Consider the following 23,262-nt stretch of genomic DNA (forward strand, 5'->3'; position numbering starts at 1 on the left):
AGCTTTGCTACTATTTCCCCCCCTTTTATTTCCAAGAAAAAGTGGGTTTTCCTTGAGTTTTCAGCTACTCCTTGTCTGCTTGGGTGATACACACTGATTTATGATATATACCCCCTCACACCCGCATATGTATGTCTGTGTTGTGCATCTCGGCATGTCAGTATATATTTATACGTATATTTACACATGTATCCATCTATAGAGGTTGCACACACAGAGCCTCCCTGCCTTTTGCATTGCAGTGAATGGATTTCTTTGGGGAAAAAAATAATAATCCAGGGATCTCACTGATAGGACTTTAAAAAGAGGAGAATAATACAAATTAACCTTCCATTACTGCTGCAGTCAACCATGACAGAATAGGCCAGTTGCGTGGTTGGTGACGTCTCCGTGTCCTATAGGAGCAAAGCTCGTGAGATAGCAGCTATCGCCTTGAACTCTCTTTATTTTATTGGAGTATGGCTGGTAATAAACAGTAATATTTAATTTGTCTGAGACCACTAATCGGCTGCTAGCTGGAAGGCTCCTTTACCTTGACGTTACAGTCCTAAGAGCCTGGACTTGCTGTCCTTTTCCCAGCTGCTTTTTTTTTTTTTTTTTTCTTCCTTCCTTTTTCACCCCCCCAACCTGCAGACGGAAATAAATTCGATTTATTTGCATCGTTTTCAACTTGTCCTCAAGGTGTTTGGGACCTAGTTTGGCATTGGAGAGGTGAGTGCTTCCCCAGGCAGCGGCCGGGCTCGGGTTTGCTCTTACAAACTTCAGGGATTATCACTTTTTGCTTTTCTTTCCGGCGAGGGGAGGGAAGCTCGTGTTCTCTCTCGCTACCAGCTGCGAGGAACCTTCCTCCTCGCTATTTGCGTTCGTGTTTTTTAAGAGAAAACCTCTTATTTCGGGCGAGCTGGGTGCCTTGGGGGATGCTCCCAAGCACACGGGCGGCTGCGGTTCTTCCTTGGCATTTCCCCACCGCCAGCACCGGGATCACCTCCTTTATTTTTTATTCCCCCTTTATTTTTTTCCCCCGCTAGATGTTCACCTTTCAGAGTGCGATGGGAAGGGCTTTGCTGGAGCTCCGGGGCTGCTCCCACCGCCTTTCCCGGGGGAAGGACGCCCGCTTTGCTCTTTCGTTTGTTTGTGTTTGGAAGGGCTCCACGGCTCCTTTCCCCTCTAAAAATAATGAAATATGGGACAGGCTTTGTTCTGTTTGTTTAAGTAGCGTTCTCTGGCTTATTCTCTGCGGCTACAAGTGCATTTATTTTATTATTCTTATTTGCAAGCCGTTTACTGTTGGCTGTTTCTTCTCAAGTAGCTGTTGTGCACATGGGAAGGGCTTGGGGGATGCCAAACTCCACTCACACACGCACCCCCCTTCCCAACAGCCGCTCACCCCCAGACTTTTCCCTTCCCCACCTCAAACTTTCAGAGGGCTCCGGTGTTATCGCGCCCTGCGAGGGTGGATTGGTTGAAAACTTCCACGAAATGCAAAAGAAATGGCTGAGAGGCAGAAAAGAGGGACAGATTTGGGAATTAGGGGACACACACACCCCGACGAGTTGGGGCAGAGGAGGAGGGGGAGCAGAGCAAATCTAAACCATCCCATTTATTCCGAGTCTTATCAAAAATCCGCCTCGCCAATCTGGTTCTCTTCAGCCTGCAGAATGCGACAGGGAGGCTGTTTACCCTGCGCTGACCTATTCAACTTTACCCTCCAAATAATACATTAAAAAAAAAAAAAAAAAAGAGAAAGGGAGCGAAGGGAAGATGCAGATAAACCCACATCCCTGCTCCTCGCTGACGGTTTGATTATTTGAGCACGGGGCGAAGAGCCGGGCAGCGCTGCGAGGGGTGAGGAAGAGGATGGAGAAGGGCAAGGGAAGGATCCTGGATGCTTCCAGAAGTGGGAACAAGGGCCACAACCCCACGCACACCCCCCGGGATTCACCTTCGCTGGGTTTTAGTCCCAGTCCGCCGTGTTTCATCCCCTTTTTTTCCCCAGGTTATACCCGTTAAGCGAGTCAATATTTTTTTTTTTTGGGGGGGGGGGTGTCCCCACACCCCTCTCCACTAAAAGGCCTCAGTGAGCACAAGCAAATATAGAACTGGGTTTAAATCCACACCTGGAGCTGCTTTGAGGGCAGGGGGGGGCAGGGGTGGTGCAAGGTTAGCGGAGCCAGCGAATTATTTAAAGGGGTAAGGGAGGAGAAGTGGGGGGGGAAATATTCCTGGACGCTGAATTTTTCTCTTTGCTTGGGAGAGATGGATGGAGGAGGGAGGGAGGGAGCGGAGAAGGGGGTAAAGAAGAGGAGGGGGAGGGTTGCTGGAGAGTTTGATGATTGTCTTTGTGCCTTGTTCTTGTTTGCCGGCCAGAAAAATAGGCTGGAAAAAGGAGCTTTGCGGGGGGAGGGGGCGGGAGGGAGGGCTGTGTGAGAGTGAGTCTCTCCGGAGCAGGATCCTGGCTGGCTGGGCAGTGGGTCCCGGCACTTGGCGAAGGGAGCTGGACGAGCCCACGTCACCTCCGCGCTCCGCTCCGCGCTCCGTTCCGCGGATCCACGGCGGCAGCGCCGCGAACCTGCCCGGAGGAGCGGCGGCTGCCAGCCCGCTCGAAACTTTTTTTTTTCTTCCTTTTATTATTTTTTTTTTTTTCCAAGGGGGTGCTGTTTTATTTTTCCTCTCTTTAGTCCTCTCCCACTTTTTTGTGGCGATTGTTTTTTTAATTATTATTTTTAGGTGGAGAGTAGAAAGAGCGGGGTGGGGGAAAAAAACTGTATCTTCCAGATCAGGCTGAGAAAAGGGGTGGGGGTGGGGGCTTTATCTTGCTCTCAGGATCCTTCCTAGTGCGTCTGACAACCTGGAAGTGTTTGGAGAGAGCAGAGGAGAGAGAGAGAGAGAGAGAGAAGAAGGCAAGCAGGCTTGCATTGGATAGATTTTTTTCTTTCAGGCTGGGTTTTCACATGCTGATCAGCAAATAAATAAATAAAAGGAAATATGCACACGAGAAGCCTGATCGCAGTGTAATTTCCATTGCAAAGGGGGAAAACAGACACATACATTATATATATGGAGATGCATTGATTGCATGGAATTCAACGAGCAAGGTAACAGCTCTTCCATTGCCATGTGTGTCCGTCGGTGTCTGTAATCTCTGTGTGTGTGTGTGACTGAGGGAGAGAGAAAGTGGCTGGCTGGGGGCATTGTGAAGCACAAACTGGCTTTGCCGAGGAGCTGCGAGGCCTCGGGATCCTTGGGCTGCAGGAGAAGCTGTGGGGCTGCTCTCCCCATGGGGCTGGGGGAGCCGGGGCGAAGCTGCAACAAAAAGCAGAGGGTGGGTTATTTTTTTTCTTTCTCCCCTTTTTTTTTCCCTCTCTCGCACACCCACTTGGTGCTACTTTAGCAAGGCGAGATGCATTTTTCATATGGCCACCGCGGCCTGGTTCTGTCAAGCTCCATTTCTTCTCAGAAGCTCTTTTAAGGGGAAAAAAAAGAATTAGAAGCCACGGATCGCCGATTCCTCCTTACTGTTGGGTTAATTTTTGCCGTCATCCCGCTCTTCTTTTTAAATAATTATTATTTTTATATCTGCTTAATTATATCTGGATGCAGAGAGCATCGCGGAGGCTCGCTGGAGCCATGGCCGGGGCTCCCTTTGTTTTAATAAACACGCTTTATTTCCACACCCCTCCTCTCGTCCTCATCCTTAACTTTGCCAGCTCAAGGGGAATAACAGCTCCAGGCTGGAGAGAAATCGATTAAAAAATGGATAACGGACACTTCCCAAGCTGCAGGGAAAAAAAAAAAAATAAAAAAAAAACCAACAAACCAAAACCACAAAAAAAAAAGGGAAAAAAAAAGAAAGTGGAGGAGGAGAAAAGAAAAGCCTTAAATGGTCCCTGGAGCTGCGGCTCTGCCCGCGGGCTGTGCCGGCCTCGGGGCAGCGGCCCCCGCGCACTTTCCGCGCTCGTAGCCGTTTTGCTTTGCCCTTCGGTCTCTTGGCTGGTGTGCGGTGGGAAAAGAGCCTTTGGGAAGGGAGGGAGGGAACACGGGCCGTTTCTGTCCAGGCTCCTCAGCTCTAGAGGTGTGGAGCTGCAGTCCTTTCACTTTTTGTCCTTTTAAATTATATATATATATGAATATATTTCCCACCACTAGCAGAGAAGATCTTTTTCTCCCCCCCTCCTTTCCACTCCCAGTTTTCCTCTGCATTTAAAGGAGAATTGCCTTTTCCCCCCTCATTTTCTTTTAAACGGCTTTTAAATATTGTTGCAGGGAGAAAGAGAACACATTTCAAAACATTCTCATGTACTTAAAACCAATATTGCCTCCATATGGCTGGCCTTTCAAAAATTAATCCCCTTCTTTGAAACATGGGAGAGATATTTTTTTTAAAGCTACTAAAACTCGAAACTCTTTAAGAACAAAAAACTAACAGATAATTCAATTGCTTTTATCTTTTCTTTCTTTTTTTTTTTTTGGGTGCTTCTCTGGAACTTTTGCTATTGCTGATAGAGCCTTTAAAACTATGTCAAAATACTGCTTTTAAAACTTACCATAGTAACTCATATCAGATATAAACCACGTATTTTTTTTAAGCTTGTTTTCTCTACTCGTGCAGTTTTATTTTAAATGTTATGGCTTAATTCACTTCAGCTCCAATTCCACCCCCCTTCACCAGCCTGAGTGCACGTTACCTTGCTCATTGTCTTGACCGACTGATTTATTTGCACTTCTATATTTTAATTATCTCATCTACCCTTTCCTTTCCTTGCAGCTGGATGGGTTGGGGAAGGAAAGGCTCGTTTTGGTTGTTTTTTTCCCCCCGCTGTCCTGTAGGGGTGCAAGAAGTTGAATTTTCTTGGAAAACGGGGTTATAGAAAGGGTCTCGCGTGACAGTCGCGTTTGCCTGGTCAAAACTGAAGTGGGGGTGAAAGCTTCCACTTCTCTGGGAGGACAGTGGAGGCTGAAAGACCACAGCAAACCTGGGGGAACTGGAGGTGTTCAAGGCTCAGGGGAGGATCTGCTTGTCCCCAGCCTCAGACCCCTGACCTCCAGAGTCACTTGTGTGATCAGCTGGCCGGCCCATGGCCCCCTTGTGCCTCGCTCCCAGCATCCTGCCAGCCAGACCTCAAGTGCGCTGTTTACCTCTTCCAAAAGATGCATTTAATAATACCGCCTCCCCCTTCCCCTCCCTCCCACCCTCCCCAAATCCTATCATCCCTTGCGGGCTGCGATAATAAATAAAAGTCTTTATTTCTCCCTCTCCCAAAGTTAAAGGGCCTTGTTCCCTTCCTGGGCAGCTGGAAGTGAGTTGCGGGCAGCAACGGTTTGTCTGGGCAGCCCTGCCGAGCGCTCCGGCTCGCTCCCCATCGCATACGTATATAGAGATATATTTTATTAAACGTCAGCGTTGACTTATGCGTCTCTTATCTCTGCTCTTTCCCTGATGTGTGCCTGCAGTGGGGGATTCAGCGAAGGAAGCTCGTAACATGGCGGATAGCGAGGAAGGCTTTGGGCTCCCGACCACGCCGGCTGACTCGGAGGCCAAGGAGCTCCAGGCTGAAGCCAAACAGGACACTCAGCTGGGGGCCACCAGCAAGTCCCCCACCTCACCCCAGGCAGCTTTCACGCAGCAGGTAAAGACCTACTCTCCTCTTTTACTCCCTCTCACTCCTTTTTTTACCCCCCTTTTCTCTGTGTTTTCCCCCCTTAAATATAACCTCAGCTGGGTGGCTGCTCCTGCGCTGGTGATGATGAGTTGTTTTAGGCCCCACAGGGTTGAAAAGTCTCACCTGGTTGTCAGAGCTGTGGGCCTCATCCTGCTTTAGCGCGATTTGGGGTTGTGTTCAAGTGCTAAACCTGCGGGGAAGTGCACGCGTGAAAATTGAGGCGCGTGGAGGGGCACGCATGGAAAGCCACCCAAAATACCAAAGACACCCGCTTGCACAGAGGCATCTGCACACCCGTGTGTGAGTGTGCAGAGAAAGGTGCAAACGCGTACAGGCAGTGTGTGTGTGGTTATATTTGCTCTATTAGTGTGTGTTTGTGTGGGAGACAAACCTATACGTCTCTGCACCCCTTGCACGCGCAGACAGAGCTGCGCTGGTGTGCACACACGACGTGCTGTGAGGGCAGGGTGAGGATGTCACGCGTGGGCACCCCTGTAGGGACCCAGGGGCCAAGTGCAGCCTGGGGTGCCCCTCAAAGCCTCCATCACCCTTTGCCCCCCACGCCCGTGTTTCAGGGACATGCGTGGGCTCCCACGCAGGACATGAAGCTCCCGGAGGAGCTTCATGGTGCTGAGAAGAGCAAGCCAAGGTGGCAAAGGGCTGGGACACCCCTCAGCTTCTCCTCCCCTGCTGTCGGGAGGTGCTGGGGAGCAGTCCCACGGTGCTCAGCACCATCCGGATTGGGGGAGGCAGGGAACAGGGGCTTTTCCACCCAGATCGCTTCACTTCCAGCAGCTGTGGAGCCCCTCCAGAGAGCATCCTTGTGCCCTGGTGGGTATATCCTGGGGGGGGGAAACATCCACCCCCTGTGGCCGCTGCCACCGGGCTGTGCTGCCTGTCCTGGGGCCACCAGGGGCATTTGGAAACCGCCCCCCCTCGGTGCCTTTGGCAAAGTCCTTCGGTTCCAGTGGGGGGGAATATGTGCTTGGTTTGGGGGTGTCCGCTGCGGCTCCCACCCCGTCTTGGGGGGATGCGTTGTCCCCGTGGTGCCAAGTGTGAGGCTCTTGGGGAACAGCCCCTTTTTGGAGAGTGGGCTGGGGGGTGAAGAAAATGAGATGGAGGGGGAAACAGAGATGGCAAGGGGAGCAGACATGGCACCCCACACCGCTCCAGCCCGCACCCGGGGACCCGACGGATGTAAATCGCTCCGGGAAGGGGTGTAAATCTCCTCCGGCTGAGCTCTTGAGCGGCTGGGCTGGGAGGACGGGGGCTGGAGCCGGCTCCGGGAGCTCCTGCTCTTCTCTCCCCTCCTCGGGAGCACCGAGGCCGGCAGGATTCCACCCCAGCCCCTCTCCTCGACCGGCATCGCGGGCTCCGGCCTGAAATCCCATTCTCTCCGTCTTTGCCAAGGCGCAAACGCTTGGATTTTCTCGGGAATGCCCCCATCGCGCATCCTTTCCCCCCCGAGGCTCCCGGCGGGGCTGTGCGGGGTCCTGCCGCCCCCTCCCCGGCTCGGGGCTGACGCCTTGTCCCTTCCTCCTCCTCCTCCTCCGCAGGGCATGGAGGGGATAAAGGTGTTTTTGCACGAGCGGGAGCTGTGGCTGAAGTTCCACGAAGTGGGGACGGAGATGATCATAACAAAGGCTGGGAGGTAAGAGAGAAGGCGGGGAGGGGGGAGCATCCCCCTGTGCGTGTTTGCGGGGGGAATCGCCTGCGGGGAGGGGGGACCTACGCGTGTTCGCTCATCCCTGTGCGTGGGGATCCGTGTCCGTGTCCCCCCTCTCCCTCACATCGCTCCGGTTTCGTCTCTCCTGACGATCCCCCTGCCCTGTGCGGTTGTCTCAGCCCCAGCAGCCGGTGCGGAGCCCTCTCTGCGAGGATGGAGACCGGAGGGATTGTTTCTTCTGGCTTCTTTCTTTAACCAGACCAGTTGGATCGTGAAATCCCACTTTCAGGCCTTTGGAAGTTTTCCAGGCGAAGGCGAGCTGCAACCGCTTGGCCAAACCCTAATTTTGTTTAGAGCAACTCGCTGGGCCGTTTCGTTATTTTTAATTTTTTTTTTTTAATTTTTATTATTTTTTAATTAAAGGCAAAGCTCGTCCCTGCTGCAGTTTTGCAACGCCTTGTGCTGTTTACAGAAGTTTCTTATTTATTATGTGCACACTGAGGCGAATATATCCAGAACACGTACGCCACCCTATTTAAAAGTACATGTGGTCTTAAGCTACTGTTTTTATACTGATAGCGAAGGCTGCTTAGATGCAGAGAGAGATGCGCCCGTAAATAAAGAGCATGAGGATCTAACTGCGCCCAGATACACATTTCTCGACGTGTGCGCGTTTGTGCGGGTGTGTAGAAAAATATACAGCCTCGCAAATCCAATTTTATTGGGACCAGCGTAATCGATTCCATGACCGCCTTAGTAAACTTGATCTGTAGATATTTATGCGTGTATATTTGAGGCTGTTTAACTTTATCTTTAATATTAATACGTTGGAGGACTGTTAAATCGAAGAGTGCCTAAGCCAGCGAGATCCAGTAAAATAGTCTCTCCAGTCCCATCAGCAAACTAGGAGCAGAGAGACTCTTTTCGTTGTGGTCTTAGATTAAAATCCTCGGAGGAAGGGAGGAGGAAACTTTCCACGAGTAGAAATAGTAGTAGCTTTAGATTGCAAGGGCACCATAAACAATGTGGAGTCAAACTTTCATTTTGTTCTGTCATCTAGTATTTGTTGTGGTCTCCCAAAATTTGCCTGAAGAGGGAGGGGAAAAAAAAATACCGAGCTGGTTGTATAAAGTTTTAGCGAATAGATCCGTCTCACGGCTCGTCTTCCCCTTGAACCTCGGATTTAAAGAAGAATTTTGTGTCCAAGGGGTACAAAGAGGAGAGGGGTGGAAGCTGCTGGGGGCTGGGATGCCGCTGACCCCCCAGCCTGGTGTTGGGACCCGGGGGGAGCTGAGGGACCGTCCGGAAAAAAAAAAAAAATCCAACCAGTTCCCCGAAAAAAAAGCAACGCAAGGAGAGAGACATAAACCACCTTGCCGAGATTTCAAACAAATATTGCAGAGGACAGAAAGCTCATCTGGAGGGCAATAAAGTCGATATTTACAGTGCAGGGGCTTTAGGGGAGGTATGGGATAGCTTCCCTTATTTATACAATTCCCCGTGTTTATTGTTGGAGAAGTCCGTGTTCTTGCTGCTCAGGTGTTTTCGATGAAGTTAGGGATCATTCTTCAGGTAGAATTTGGTTAATTCTCTCTTAAAATATTCAAGCCAAATCCCTGCTTTCTTCCTTGGTAGCTTTCCCCCTCCCTCGATTTTTTATATCGGAATTAGAGCCCAGCCCAGATGCCCCGTGGCAGCGATAAGAGCACCGTATTTATAGAGGCGTGGGGGTTTTTGTTAATGCGCGTTTAAAGTCCAAGGGATACGTTTTCATCTGCTTTATTTTTAAATATTTGGAAAGCTCGAACTAAAATAACACCAGTGTTTTAAGTCCCTGCCTTGCAGTAATGGAAAATATTTCGAAGAGCCCCTGTCTTCACTGTGTATCGAGCGTTTCCAAGTATTTGTCAGGTGTGTTTGCTGATGTCTCTGTATGCTGTGCACAGATTTGGTGTCACACCTGAATGTGAGCAGGTTTTTTTTTTTCATATCTGCACAATGAACCGTTGATAGAAATAGGGGTATTTTAAATATATATATTTCTATAAAAACATGTATTTGCCTTTTTTCTTGCTTTTTTTTCTTCTTCTTCTTTTTTTTTGTTTTTGGCAAGTATCCCCTCCTCTTCCAGCGGTTCGTGTACAGAGGGAAGTAACTTGCTTCCAAAAGTTCTCACGAGCAGATTTGTTCAAAGAAGGGAGAGTAGAACTCCCGGAGAAACAAATAATTAGGAAAAAAATATGAATAGGCAATCATAGGAACGAATAGGTGAATAAATAACTCCACCAGTCTCATAATTACGATTCTGCCTTGATAACGTAATTTTCGCCTTAGCTGGGAGCTGGAGCGGGACCCAAACATCTCCCACAGCCCAGGGGAAGGGGACACCCAGACCAAAAGTAACTCGGGAAACTTTCTCTTCTTTGCTTTTAATTTTTTTTTATTTGTTTGTTTTTAATAGGCGTATGTTCCCCAGTTACAAAGTGAAGGTCACTGGCCTTAATCCAAAAACCAAGTACATACTGTTGATGGATATTGTACCAGCGGATGACCACAGATACAAATTCGCAGATAATAAATGGTATGCACGCGTAGGGGAAAGGGGAGGGAGGAGATCTCTGTGTCAGCCTTTCCGGGCTGGCCCAACTCGGACAGCAAAGTTTGGAAGATGCCCTTGAGTCAACCGCTCATCCTTTTTTTCCCCTGCAAAGGAGAGTTGTTGGGCTCCAGGGGCTTCACCTGAGCCTCCTGGGATGCTCCCACAGTCTTTGGCGGGGGAAATGCACCAAAACAGAAAGGGAGAAACCTGTCGCAACGAGTTAGTGATAGCGGTAGGCTTGTTTGGCTATGAGATTATTGCCTATCGTGGAGATAATAGTTTAATTATATTAAGGAATAAATCTCTAGGCAAGAAAATCTTTGAGGATCGGTACACGGTCCGTGCTTTGCACCTGGTGCCGGTGATTAGAGGGGGCAGGGAAGGATGGGGTTAAACGGGGAAACAGCGAGAGCCATCTCCGCCGGGAAAGGTGCCAAAGAGCTCAATTAATTCCCGGAGTAGTGTTTGCAAATGCTTTTTCTCCCCAAGCCCGGCGTGACCGCCCGGCACCCCAGTGCCCCCCGCCGGCAGGGGCACCTGGTGGGGAGGGACCCACGGGAAAGGATGGGGTGCAGAATCCCACTGGAAGGACCCCAGCGGGGCGGGGGGAAGAACGGGGACCAGGAGCCCCTGGGAAGGATCCCACCGGAGGGGATAAAAAGGGAGCAGGCAGCCACGGGAGGGTCCCTCCAGAAGGGGTGCAGAAGCCTATAGGAAGGATCCCGTCGGAGGGGATGGATGGAAAGCAGGAGCCCAAGGGAGGAAATCCACTGGAGAGGGTGGTTGGGGAGCAGGAGCCCATGGGAAGGATCCCACCGGAGGGGATGGAAAGGGTGCAAAGAGCCCACGGGAGACTTTCCCCTGCCCGGAGCTCAGTGCCCGTGTCCCCACGCAGGTCGGTGACGGGGAAGGCAGAGCCGGCCATGCCCGGGAGGCTGTACGTGCATCCTGACTCCCCAGCCACCGGTGCCCACTGGATGAGGCAGCTGGTTTCCTTCCAGAAGCTCAAACTCACCAACAACCACCTCGATCCCTTCGGACATGTAAGTACCGGGGGTGGGAGAAGGGGCACCACGACGTGTAGCCTCCCCACCACGATCAGGGCAATGTCACCTATCCCTACACCCATTGTGTTGGCAGGGGTGCTCTTTTCTTCCCTGAGAAGGTGGGATTAACCCCAATGAAGAACCCAATTCCTTCCCTCCACCCCCATCCCACCCCCATCCCACCCCCATCCCCACGATGGAAGCATAAACGTTAAAAACGGGTTATTTCACGACGTTGCGTGGGAATTGCTTACAGACCCCCTGAGTTTCGAGTCCACGAGTGGGCAAAACGCTCCTGGCTTAATTGACTCTTTAGCTAACTGGTTTTAACCTCATGGAGAGTCTTGGAGCTTTAAAATCTGCTCGTTACCTCCGAGGATCTGGCAAACAGGTAACATTAATCAGGCATAATTATTGGAGGAAATAGGACCCAAACCCATGTGGATCCCTCCATCCAAAAAAAAAAAAAAGTAACAAGAATTAAGACAATAAAAAAGAAATTGAAATCCCGCTAGAGCTTCTTGGATGTAAAAAGGTCTTTGCTAGGCTCGTGGGGCCGTCAAAGCTTGTGTGAATTCTGCAGCCAGAACCAGCCCTCCTTCGAAGGTCTCCAAAGATGCTTGTTCCTCTGAGCAAATATATATGTGCATGTATGAATAATATATATATCTATAAAAATATATATATAATTACTTAAGCGGGTATGGGAATCCAGATCCCGCCATCCCTTTCCAAGGGTGTATTTTTCTCCAGCCTCGTTTCAACACTTCAGTTTTATTTTTTTCTTCCAAGTTCTTTTTTTTTTTTTTTTTTTGTTTTACTTCTCTTTTTAATGATAAATCTGGTGTTATTAAATCCTCGCCCATGTGGTCGCTAAGAAGTGGAAGGGGCTGCTGGGGCAAATGGCCAGACAAGCTCCAAACCCTCCTCAGTGTTGAGCAGCTTTTTATGAGCGCTCCTCCTCACCTCGAGCTGGAGGTGGGTGGGTGAATTCTTTTTTATTATTATTTTTTTTTTTTAATTTTATTTCATTTTTGTTTTGAGCTGGGGACAACGCGGTTGGCAAGCGCTGCTTTCCAGGGATCAGGACGTTCCCTCGGGAAGAGGGAGAGGAGAGCGGGGACTCCGCAGCAGCGCAGCCGGGGGAGCATCTCCCACTCCCCGGGTGATTTTGGGGAGCACGGATCCGGCCCGGGGGGACGGGGCCGAGCATCCCCCGCTGCGACCAGGCGGCTCTGGGGAAAAAGTCCCTCTAAACAGACCGAAGGGGACAATAAGGGACTTCAGAGGAGGAGCTGCACCGGGAGTCTCTCAATTAGAGTCGCTGTAATGAAATTAAAAACCATTAGATCGTTCACCGTTGATGTCTACGACTTTTCTGGATGTCAAAGCAATTCGCTTAAGCCCTCGGGATGGGGGAGGCGGCGGCGGGGCGCGCTGCGTCTCGCTGTCGCCAAGGGTCCGGCAGTCATTATCGGGACCAAGCGACCCCCCGCCGCCCCCTGACCCCCCCGAGATTGACCCGGGACCGAGCAGGGACCGCTTTTTATCTTGAGCACAGCGCGTCCCCCCGCCACCCTCCTCTCCCATCCTCTGTGGGGAGGGAACACTAACAACCCCCCTTTCCCCCCCATCCTTTCTCTTCCTTCCCCCCTTTTTGCCTCTTTGCCCTCCTTTGGGGCCGTGGTGGTGTTGGTGAGCTAGGTGGGGCTTTGGGGGTTATGAAGAGCCTGGAAAGGTGGAGAGATGCCCCCCAGCCGCAGGTTCACATATAGAATTGTGGAATGGTTTGCGCTGGAAAGGACCTTAAAGCCCATCCAGGTCCACCCCCCTGCAGGGGACACGGACACTTTCCACTGGATCAGGTTGCTCCAAGCCCCATCCAGCCTGGCTTTGAACACCTCCAGGGATGGGGCACCCACAACTTCCCCGAGTAACCTGTTTCAATGCCTCCTCACCCTCATCACGAAGAATTTCTTCCTAATGTCTAGCTTAAATATTCCCCCTTCCAATTTACAGCCTGCACTGTTCCAGTGCTCAATGACCCTTTCTGTGAAAATTTTTTCCTAATGCTCAGCCTAAACCTCCCCTAGTGGAGCTTGAGGCCGTTCCCTCTCATTCTGTCTCCTGTCACCTGGGAGAAGAGCCCAGCTCCCTCCTCTCCACAACCTCCTTTCAGGTAGTTGTACAGAGCAATGAGGTCTCTCCTGAAGAGGGTGAAGCTTATGTGGATGGGGGTGAGAAGACCTGTGGCTTCTCTCCTCCTCTCCCTGTTCCCAGTCAGGGCTGTGCCACTCTGTGCTCCCTCCATTCCCATGGGATATCTTCTCCTTCTCCCCTTGTCCAGATCATCCTGAACTCCATGCACAAATACCAGCCCCGGCTCCACATCGTGAAAGCAGACGAAAACAATGGCTTTGGCTCCAAGAACACCGCCTTTTGCACCCATGTCTTCCCGGAGACCGCCTTCATCGCCGTCACCTCCTACCAAAACCACAAGGTGAGGGACTGAGCAGGCAAAACCTCATCCTCTCTCCTTTCTTCCTTGCGCTCCTCCTCCCAAGGGCCTTGGCTCTCCCTTCCCCTACTTCCACACACCCTCTTTTTCTCCTACCTCCTCCTTCTTTCCCCAACCTCCTCCTTCTTCTTTCCCCCACTATTTCTTCCTCCTTTTCTCTACCCCCAATACTTCTTCTGCTTTACCCCCATTCTTCTTTTTCCCCTGCTTCTTCCCTCTCCTTCTCCCTGTCCCCTCTTTTTCTCCCTTTCCCCTCACCCCACTCCCATCCCATCTGCTCTGTTATTCCTGGCGACACAGACAAAGCGCCTAAAGATGGGGCTTAGGGCGAGCCAAGGGGGAATGAGCTCAACAGGACGGTTTGCTTGGAGAGGAGACGACCAGCAGAGGAAGTTGGCTTTATCTTCTTTCCCCCGCATCGCTCAAAGCCCCCTAATCTGGCAGAGGGAGCCCGGCGCTCCCCGCCACAGTCGGGGCGCTGATAACCCGGGCTGCCCGCGCTCCAGCCCTTTGTTTGGGAAGGACTCCTTCCCCAGCCCTGTGGGGAGGTCGGCGGGGGGCTGCGGGCTTGGCAGCCAGGAGGCCCTGGAAGGAAAGGGAGGCTCTGCGCCTGAAATCAGCTCCTGCCTGCCCAAGCAAAACAAAGCGGGAGGGGGAAAAAGCAAGTAAGCTTTTCTTGGGGTGCTCCTGTGGGACATGCATGGGTCCCTGCTGCTGGTCCCCTCTGCCTGGCCGCCCGGGGGGAACCCTCCGCGGGGCTGCTGTCCCCCTTCCTTCCCCTACTTGGCTTTAGGCTTCCCCATTCATCAAGGAAGGAGCTGGAAGAAGGCTCAGGGCTGGGGTAGTTCTCAGCAGATGCAGTTTAGCACTCAGAGCTGGGGTAATTATCAGCAGACCTGTTTAGCAATGCCTTCCACTGAGCATCCCTCACCACTGCCCACAGACCCCAGTAGCCCCTCTCGAAGACAAAGCCCCATCAAAAGCCAATTTTCCTTTGGGGAAAAAGCTGATTCCTCCCCAAATTGCACAGAAAGCAGTTACTACAAGCTCTAACTGGTACTTACGGGCAGGTAGGATGGCTCCTTTGCGCTTGACAGAGTGAAATCGTGTGCTTGTTTCAAATGGCGAAAGGTCATTTAACACCCTGGATAAATCCTGGATGCTTTCCTGGAGATGTAAGTAGGAAGCTCCTAAACCTGCGTGAAATGATTGCGTTTTCTCCATCCATCAGTTAGCAAGGGAGATGCAGAGAGCAGAGTCAGGCTGGAGAAGTAAAGAGTGTTTCCCTGTAACTAGGGAGAAAAGAAAACACTTCCCTGCCCTTTAAAATAGGAGCTGTTGGCACAACCAGAACAAGCAAACTGAATCCAAACTGAGTCCTCGCCAAATTATGCCTTAAATTATAACTCCACTGTGGATGCTATAAAATCAAGTTTAACTTCTGCATGATAGATTTGGAGAAAGAATATAATGTTAATAGAACTGGGAGTTAATAATACAGGACACGCTGCTCACTTTAAAGACATTTCCCTATGAGAAAACAGACCTGAATTTAACTGCTTTCCTTTGAAGAAAAATAGGACTGTTTTATTGAAAAAAAATGATCATGCAAATAAAACAAAACCAAAGCAGAAACATGTAAGTACAGTAGTTTGGGAAAACTGCCATATTAGGAGGAGCAGGAATATTTGATTGTAAATCAACAACATCTGGTTGATAAGAAATGACATCTGTGTATCTGTCTCTGTCAAAACACACGCTCTGACAAATGCAGGAATCCCTACAGACACACACGAGCTCGCATCCCAGCAGTCACCCGCACCCAGACACCACTACATATTTTACACCCCCCCCTACACGTTTTACGTGCACTGGCATCCCCCTGCCCCCTGACACACCCGTTCCTCCTCTTGCTGCAGTGAATCGTTGGGGGAACAAATAAAGAGTTGCTGTAGCCCCAAGATAAAGACCCAACTGAGAGAGATAGAGCCATAAAAATAAACCAGGGAATGATCTACCCTTAATGGCATCTCCCTCCAGGGAAGGGAATAAAACTTGTAGCTTGCCCCAGTGCAGATGGAGAATAATGCCAAGGCTGAGGCAACATGCAGCTGATGCTGTTGCCGATGCAGCTGAATTGAATGGCAGGTGGGGCCTTTCCACAGGCAGAAACCAGAGTTTAGCTTTTTTTGAGATGTTGCTTGGCAAAATGTATTTTCATGTTGCAATTCATTCTGTATTGCCTGTTGTCTGCATTGAGGTCCCCAAGGAGAATCTGTCTGTCCATCTCCTTGTCTCCTTGTCAATGTGCTACCTATTTTCCCATTTACAACCATCTCGCTCCCACTTCCACCCATCACCTACAGCGTATCCTTCATGCCAACTTTCCTTTCCATGCAATCACACACAGTTTATATACATCTGTGTATTTTACACGCATCTATACAAACAAATTTAGGTTTCAAGAGCTATGTTGTAAGTGAATTATATTACAGTATTAATATAATAATGGTTTTGATGGTTTTCAGCTGAAAGAGGGGAGATTGAGATGAGATCTTAGAAAGAAATGTTTTCCTGTAAAGGTGGAGACGCAGTGGCCCAGGTTGCCCAGAGAAGTGGTGGCTGCCCCATCCCTGGAGATGTTCGAGGCTAGGCTGGATGAGGCTTTGAGCAACGTGATGCAGTGGGAGGTGTCCCTGCCCATGACAGGAGGTTGGAACTGGGTGGGCTTTGAGGTCATCTCCAACCCAAACCATTCTATAATTCTATGATTAATTGTATGATTTGCCTAGAAGAGCATTTAAGTCTATGCTTACACAGCTTATAGAAATAGCTGCTTGAGTTCTGATCCATCAGTTTATTTCAATAGCACAGCTGCAAACCCAGTGGGGAGGGCTTGTGCTTATTTCCCCTGATATTTTAGACAGCCTGAAAAGATATTTAAGCATATTGGGATCTCCCTTTCCCCAACCCTTCTCCCCAAAAGGCTTAAGGTACGAAGAAAGTTTTGGTAAAGTTTTCAGTGTGCTTGTCAGCAGCTCAGTTGAGCACCCTCCCCCGTCTCCGAAACCCTGAAAAAAACCCCCAGAAATATTGAGGTGTTAAAATAGGTCACATGCACATTTCATTTCCTTGCCATTTACACAATGGGTGCTTGCAATCAGGTTGATTCCCAAGTATTAACTTCCCCTGCAGTTAAGCACCATTTTGCTGTAGCTTAAATCATTGTGTTACTGGCTTGTATTTATTAGGTACTAGCTCGCTGCTTAGGTCCAGGAAATGAACCCTAATAGACAGAAATAATTAAGGTTCTGCCCTCATGAGGGTTCTTTCAAAAGCAAGAATTCACAACAATTATTCTCATTAATTTTTACAACCTACTTTCCCCGTTAGGTGGACTTGGGCTTTATATTGATTTCCCCCCCTCAGGATACCTGTTTTTATGCTGATTTGAGTTCCCCCCACCCTTAAGTTATTTAACAGTCTTGGTAGCCCAAATTCCTCCGAGGAAATGTTAGCCCCAGCTGGAATGCTATAAGCACCCAGAAATGTTATGTGCACCATATCCATGTGGAGAGCGAGAGAAGGGCTTGGCTTGAGGTTAATCTGCTCCAAATAGCCGATGGGAATAGAGGAACGTGCTGGTGGGCTTTCAGAATATATAGGTTCATCCCACCCTCAGCAAGACCCCTGAACTAAAAGAGTGCAGGTAAGTTGGCCAAGTCATCTGGTGCTCTGTCCTGCTGAATTTTGGGGAGCTGCCTATGTGGCTTTCCTGTGAGCACATGGGCTTTTGACACTCTGTCAAGGCATCTCGCAGGGTTGTGTAGGTGTAGCTGCTGCTGGACGTGCTGCCTCACTCCCATCTCCCGACCGGCCTTCTCCCTGTCCAACTCAATACTGTGCAAGGTCTGTCTCTTCTCATCCTCCCTTCTTGTCTCCCAGTTCAGCCAACAGCCTTCTCAATGAGCCCCTCTGTCTCTCACCAGTACCTCTGACAAGCTACTGGCTCTCAGTCCCTCCCATTTCCTTTACTGGCTTCTGGGTTCAGCATCTTCTCCTCCAGCCAGCAGCCCTCCCTTTCCCTGGCCTTTACCTTATATTCTGAGTCCCAGCTCCCCATCCAGCTCCTCTGTTTGACCCAGCCAGATGTACACAGTCTCAGCAGGCACCTTGCCTTCATCTGTTTCTTTCCTTCCCTTCCTTCCCTTCCCACTTCTCTGGTTTGCTTTCCTCCTCCTTGCTGACTTGGTTTCCACCTGGGGTATGTGAGAGTGCAAAAGAAAAAGGCTCTGTGCTTTCAATGCCGAAGCCCAGCCTTTCAGTTTCTCCCAGAACAGCTGGTGGCACTGGTGGCAGGGATGCTCCTTGCCTGTCTCTGCCATGCCAAGCAAGACCACGGTCACCTGCAGGGTGGGTACAGCCTGTGTCCCAACAACATGGGGAGGTCCATGTGTGCTCAGCTCAAGGTCAATCACCCGGATGTCTTCATCACTAAATGGGGCAACCTGAATGGTGATTTCTTTTCCCCACTCAGGCTTTTAAGTTGTTCAAGTGGAGCAGATTTTCACAGGAAGAGAACTCATAAACTAAGATCTCCTGTTGCCGAACATGAAGTCCCTTTTCCAAATGCCCAGCCTTTAAGATGCTTTGCAGAAAAGCCTCAGAGTGCTTTGTTTTCCTTTAGCTGAAGTGCTCAAAACAGTGGGGACTGGTTGATAGTTAAATAAGTAAATGAAAAGGAGTCCAGGGCATATATCCAGTGTGGAATATTTCAGCTCTAGCAAAAGTTTGTAAAGTTAGAAGCAGTTGAAAAAAATCGTCTTATGGCAAATGCTTGACAAGAAGTAATACTAAGTATTACTGGCAGTTTTGATTCCAGCCATAACAGTATTCAAGAGCATGTAGACACATATACCCAAAAGAAATAAATGAAAAAGTAAAGGATCTTTCCTCGATGTGACTAATATTATCATGCAGGAGCTAAAGATGCCGTGGGAAATGTCTTGGCAGAAGTGCCTGGTGGTCAGTTAGCCCAGAGAAAGGAGCACAGAGGAGCGGTGCTGAGATTTCATTGGGAACTGTCACTTCCTGCTAGAATGAAGATAACCCATAGGTCAGATGAGCTCTGAAAAGTGTAAATCTGGGAGCTTCACCCTGGAAAGCTCTTGTCTCAAAGGATCTGCAGCAGCTTTAGAAATTGGTGGTCAGAAACGAACTTTGCCATCAGTTCCTTTCAGGAACAAATACATAAACAGAGCTCTACAGTTTTGTTCAATCTGTGCTGTAGAACTTAGCTTTGGGCACTTTGTCTTAATGAACTTGCAGAGTGTTGTATATTTTTATTTTTCATGATGTAATTGTCATTTGACTTTCTGACAGCTTTTCCTTCCCCCCCTGCAATAAGTTTCAGTCAATTAAGCAGGGGTTTGCTATGGTAAAGTTGATCCAGAAGGTGGTTATTTCCACTCATTTGTTTGCCTTTCCACCTCTGAAATAATTTGTTAGTCAGACGAAAACTGGCCAAACAAAATATCTCACTAACTCTTTCTCTTTTATTGTGTATGGTGTTGTTAAATCTGGCTTGGGCTCTTCTGGGTTAGTGCTAGAGCTGATGCCATCAGTTATCACAGAATCATAGAATGGTTTGGGTCATTAGGGACCTCAAAGCCAGTCCAGTTCCAACCCCCTGCAGTGGGAAGTGACATCTCCCACTGGATCAGGGTGCTCAAAGCCCCATCCAACCTGGCCTTGAACACCTCCAGGGATGGGGCAGCCACTGCTTCTCTGGGCCATGACCCTCAGAGGAAAACATTTCTTCCTACTATCTAATCTAAATTTATCCTCTTTCAGCTTAAAACCATTCTCCCTCATCCTATCCCTGTGCTCCCTGATCCAGAGCACCTCTCCAGCTTTCTTGTATGCCCTTAGGCTTTCATATAGGGAAACTGTTCTTAAAGCTCCTGCTGAAATCCGTCTGAAGTACACCAGAGAGCTGAGACCCTAGTTTACAGCCTTCTTTAGTTCCTGGTTCCTAGATGCCTTCAATCCAGCAGATCTTTAGTTTTAAGGAGGCTGAAGCGAGCTGTGCTTCACATGAGTCTTTTGCTGTCAATACATATGCTGATACTGTTGCTGTAAGAGACGTTGTTGTAAGAGACTTTCTGATGAGGGTTAGGGGACTTCTCTACTCATAAAGCAACGTATTTGCAAGGCTGAGGTCCCATATGATATTTTGTCCAGCATTTTGTGGGTGTTTAAAGGCTTGATTCATCAAAGAGGGCATTCAGCTGAGGTCCTTAAATTAGGGGCTAGCTTGTTGATGGAAATGGAGAGCATTGGGGACCTGTGAGGGTAACTCTACCCACGTCAGAGCCCCAGTGCCCTCTGGCAGTCCTCATATCTCTCCATTGATTCTAGCAAGAATGTCAGGAGATGAGGTTCTCTAGTACCTTGCTTAAAATGCTGTCGGTTAGGTTGGGATGAATCCGGCCCTTTGTACATTTGTGTGCTGGTGCCAATGCTATAAATCCTTGCTCAGTGAAGGGCTTCACTTATGCGAGCAAATATTGCCATTGGGGTCGGCGAGTGAGGACAACCCGTACATTTAGTGTGCTTCAGAATGCAAATTTCATAGAAATGTTGAATAATGCCTATTATTCATTATAGAAATGCCACCACCTCTCCAGTGGAAACTGATAGGCAGTTTCTTTGCCAAATACACAGCTGGTTGTCTGATTCTTCAGGGCTTTTAACTATAAAATATACCCCTGTTTAACTGTTTCAGAACAGCTCAAGTAGCAAATTGGATCAAACAGATTGTTTGTTCAACTCTTTTTTTTAAATCTGAAATGTGTGACCAAAAAAAAAAAAAGCAATGCTCCATTTATGTGTTAAATTAGGTCCAGATTTAATGGGAACGTTCATGAGGACCACTGTAGGGGTGATGGGGTCTTTATGTGTGATTTGGGGACGAACTGGGCGAAATAAATAAATGGCCTTTAGAAAAAAATGACTATAAGATGAGAAAACAGCAAAATAATCTGGTTGTGCAGACATCTGGCAGGGTTTGCTATTGACACAAGCCGAGCCAGATATTTCTCTTTGAATTTTGGCAAAGAGGTAGGTGCAGTTGTATGTGCTTGGCTTGGTGAACATGAACCTCTCTCTGTTCTACCACCACTAATCTTGAGCTCTTTCTTTCCCGCTCACCAAATTTCAATAGGAAGGAAGGACAACTTAGATGTTGTAAGAGGACCAAAGTTAGAAGTCTGAGGGGGTTAACCCCAGCAAACTTTAGATGCTGAAGGTAACTAATCTAGGCAAGCAAACTAGTCCTTCTTAATTCCTTCTAGAATTAACGAGGAGGCTGATATTCTTCTGGGGCATGATGGTCAGAGGTGGAGCTGCCCTCCAAGAACCTTAGGTGGTTAGTCCATGCACTGCTTACAGGTGTGGGGCTGCTTGGGGCAGGCGTCAGATGCAGAGCACCTGGAGTACATTTAGCTGGTCTGAAATACAGAATGTGTGAGCCTTATCCATCTGAGTAAGAGGATCTGAGGTCTGAGAGATAAGGTTTGGGTCATGGCTGCACATGGACAGGAAAATACTTGTTGGTGTCTGTGGTGTTTGTTCGGGCAGTATAACTCTCATCCCTGGTCCTCTGGTCAGTGCAGGCCCTTCTGCCCCCACAGCAAAAAGAAAGTAAGTAACTCTAAGAAAGCAGGTTTCTTCCATTAAGAAATGTTTATCTGTGTGCAGTCCCATGTGTTAGTTATGGAATGAGCCTGAGAGAAGCGAGAGGTTGTTGACAAGAGGTATTTTTCCACTGGAGAGATCTAGAGGAAGGCTCGGTCTGGAGGGATCAATGCCTGAGCTGAAGGATGACTTGAGTTCCTTAAAGATGTTTTCCCTGAGGTTTCTATTGGCTTGAGTTTAATAAAGAATGTCCCTTCTCTCCCAGGCCATGCCTTGGACTTGCGATGAACCCATTGCATTTCCTCCCTTTCAGATCACCCAGTTAAAGATTGAGAACAACCCCTTTGCGAAAGGTTTCCGTGGCAGTGACGACATGGAGCTCCACAGGATGTCCAGGATGCAGAGGTAACATATGCTTCCATTGCTGGGACCCTCTCAGGCTTGTGAGACCTGCCTGGGCTTTGCTTTGCATGTCACACATGGTTTGAACTAAGCCAGAACTCAGCAATGGTCCCTTCTCCGGCACCTACTTGTGCATTTTACATCAAGCTGTTGAAATATCATCAAGATGTGGGGTGATAATCCAGGACTTCCCACTGAGGTGAATGTCTTAAGGGCTGGGTTACAAAGGCGGGATCTCACTTATGGGTTGTCCTCTTGGCTGCAGGAACTTTGTATTTTTTTTCTGACATGTCCTCATCTACAACAACCTCTTGCTTTGTGCTAAACAAGTGTCTCTGCGGCTGCATGTGGGCGTAAATCTGTTTAAAGCAACAAGAGGCTTGGACTAGCTCTGAGAAGCTCTGGTCATCAAGCTACTGCAGAAGAGCTGTTGGCTACTTTTTTCCCCAGGTGGCAGAGCTTTATAGACAAAGCTCTCAGCCCTGTTCTAGGAGCAGGTTTGTTAGGGATGCTCCAGATGCCTCTGGAGACCTTGGTGTGGAGACACATGTTGTGCTGGTTTCTGACTTTCTGAGGGCCCTTGGCAGGAGGGAAGTGTTTGCCAGGTTAGTTCTGGACGTGCAGAACTGGAGTGTAGAAGTGGAGGTTTAAGGTTGAAGAAGGAAGGTATTAGAAATTGTTGGAATCTCCAGGGCCAGGTGGCTGAAGAGGTCTTTTTAGATCTCAGTTTTGGATGTAAGTATTTAAACTGAAAATCAACCCTAAATCCTGTTTAAAAATCCTGTTTGAAGTCCTTTTCTAAATGTCAGGTCCTGCCAGTAATTAACTTCGTGCCTTTCACTTCACTTGGAACTTTGTCTATGTGTCAAGCTGCTTCCTGGTGCAAATGTTTTGCAGGAACCCTGCCATACCCATGATTATACCTGAGACACATGTAGGCGTTCAATATAGCATTTTCCATCCAGGAGGGTAGGAGTGACTCAAATCCCTCATTCTCTGGGACCAGCAGAGCTGGCTCTCAGTAGCTGTAGGGACCTGCGTTCTGACCTTCTGCTGGGGGGGGTCTCCTCACCGCCCACATAGAATGTGGCTGTACGTGGTCACTGTAGGCTGGAGTGTAGATGCCAGTGCAGATGCACAAGTCCCTTCTGGTTGCCATCGTTGGCCACCTGGGCATGGCTCTCTCTAGTTGTGCATATCTTACTGGTGGGCAAAAAATAATGCCTGAAATCCTGCTCAAATGGGCAAATGTGCTCTGTATACAAACATTTTCAGGCTCAAGCCCAGAAAAAACAATAAATATATGTATGAAAATAAACACACAGGCATATATAAATATATATATAACACTTTTCTCAATCTAAATCATCTCTGTGGTCTTCTGAATGTACTCTGTGTTCCCTGCCTGCCTGCCCTTTCCAATGACAGCACGGATCCTGGCATAATATGTCAATATTTATTTATTTATGGGTGGACTACCACTTGAAATAGCTTCCCTCCCTCTCCTCCCTCCTGTGCCAACCTCCCAACCTCTACTGGAACTTGAGCAATGATGTCCCCCACATATTTTTTGCTGTTAAACTATCCTTTCATTATGGTCAATGGAAAGATTTGAAGGTTTACGTTCATCGTGGGTTTTTTTGGAATGGGAGGGAGGAGGTAAAACAGTGAGG

At 48.8% G+C, this 23,262-nt stretch overlaps 1 protein-coding gene across 5 annotated transcripts in view; it reads left to right on the plus strand.

Moving 5' to 3' along the window:
• TBX5 (T-box transcription factor 5) overlaps nucleotides 1-23,262 on the plus strand; it is an 83,598-nt gene that overhangs the window by 41,051 nt on the left and 19,285 nt on the right. For 2 of the 5 annotated variants that reach the window (XM_069870942.1, XM_069870938.1), the window contains exons 2-7: nucleotides 5,452-5,627; nucleotides 7,217-7,311; nucleotides 9,788-9,907; nucleotides 10,821-10,968; nucleotides 13,319-13,471; nucleotides 21,501-21,592. In XM_069870942.1, the coding sequence (XP_069727043.1) occupies nucleotides 5,481-5,627; nucleotides 7,217-7,311; nucleotides 9,788-9,907; nucleotides 10,821-10,968; nucleotides 13,319-13,471; nucleotides 21,501-21,592 (755 nt within the window). In that variant the 5' untranslated portion in view covers nucleotides 5,452-5,480. Of the gene's footprint in view, nucleotides 1-478; nucleotides 712-2,794; nucleotides 3,096-5,232; nucleotides 5,298-5,451; nucleotides 5,628-7,216; nucleotides 7,312-9,787; nucleotides 9,908-10,820; nucleotides 10,969-13,318; nucleotides 13,472-21,500; nucleotides 21,593-23,262 lie in introns of those variants that run through there. The other 3 variants (XM_069870941.1, XM_069870939.1, XM_069870940.1) reach the window with 3 other exon arrangements.

Source organism: Phaenicophaeus curvirostris, chromosome 17 (assembly GCF_032191515.1).
Source record: "Phaenicophaeus curvirostris isolate KB17595 chromosome 17, BPBGC_Pcur_1.0, whole genome shotgun sequence".
NCBI lineage: Eukaryota > Metazoa > Chordata > Aves > Cuculiformes > Cuculidae > Phaenicophaeus > Phaenicophaeus curvirostris.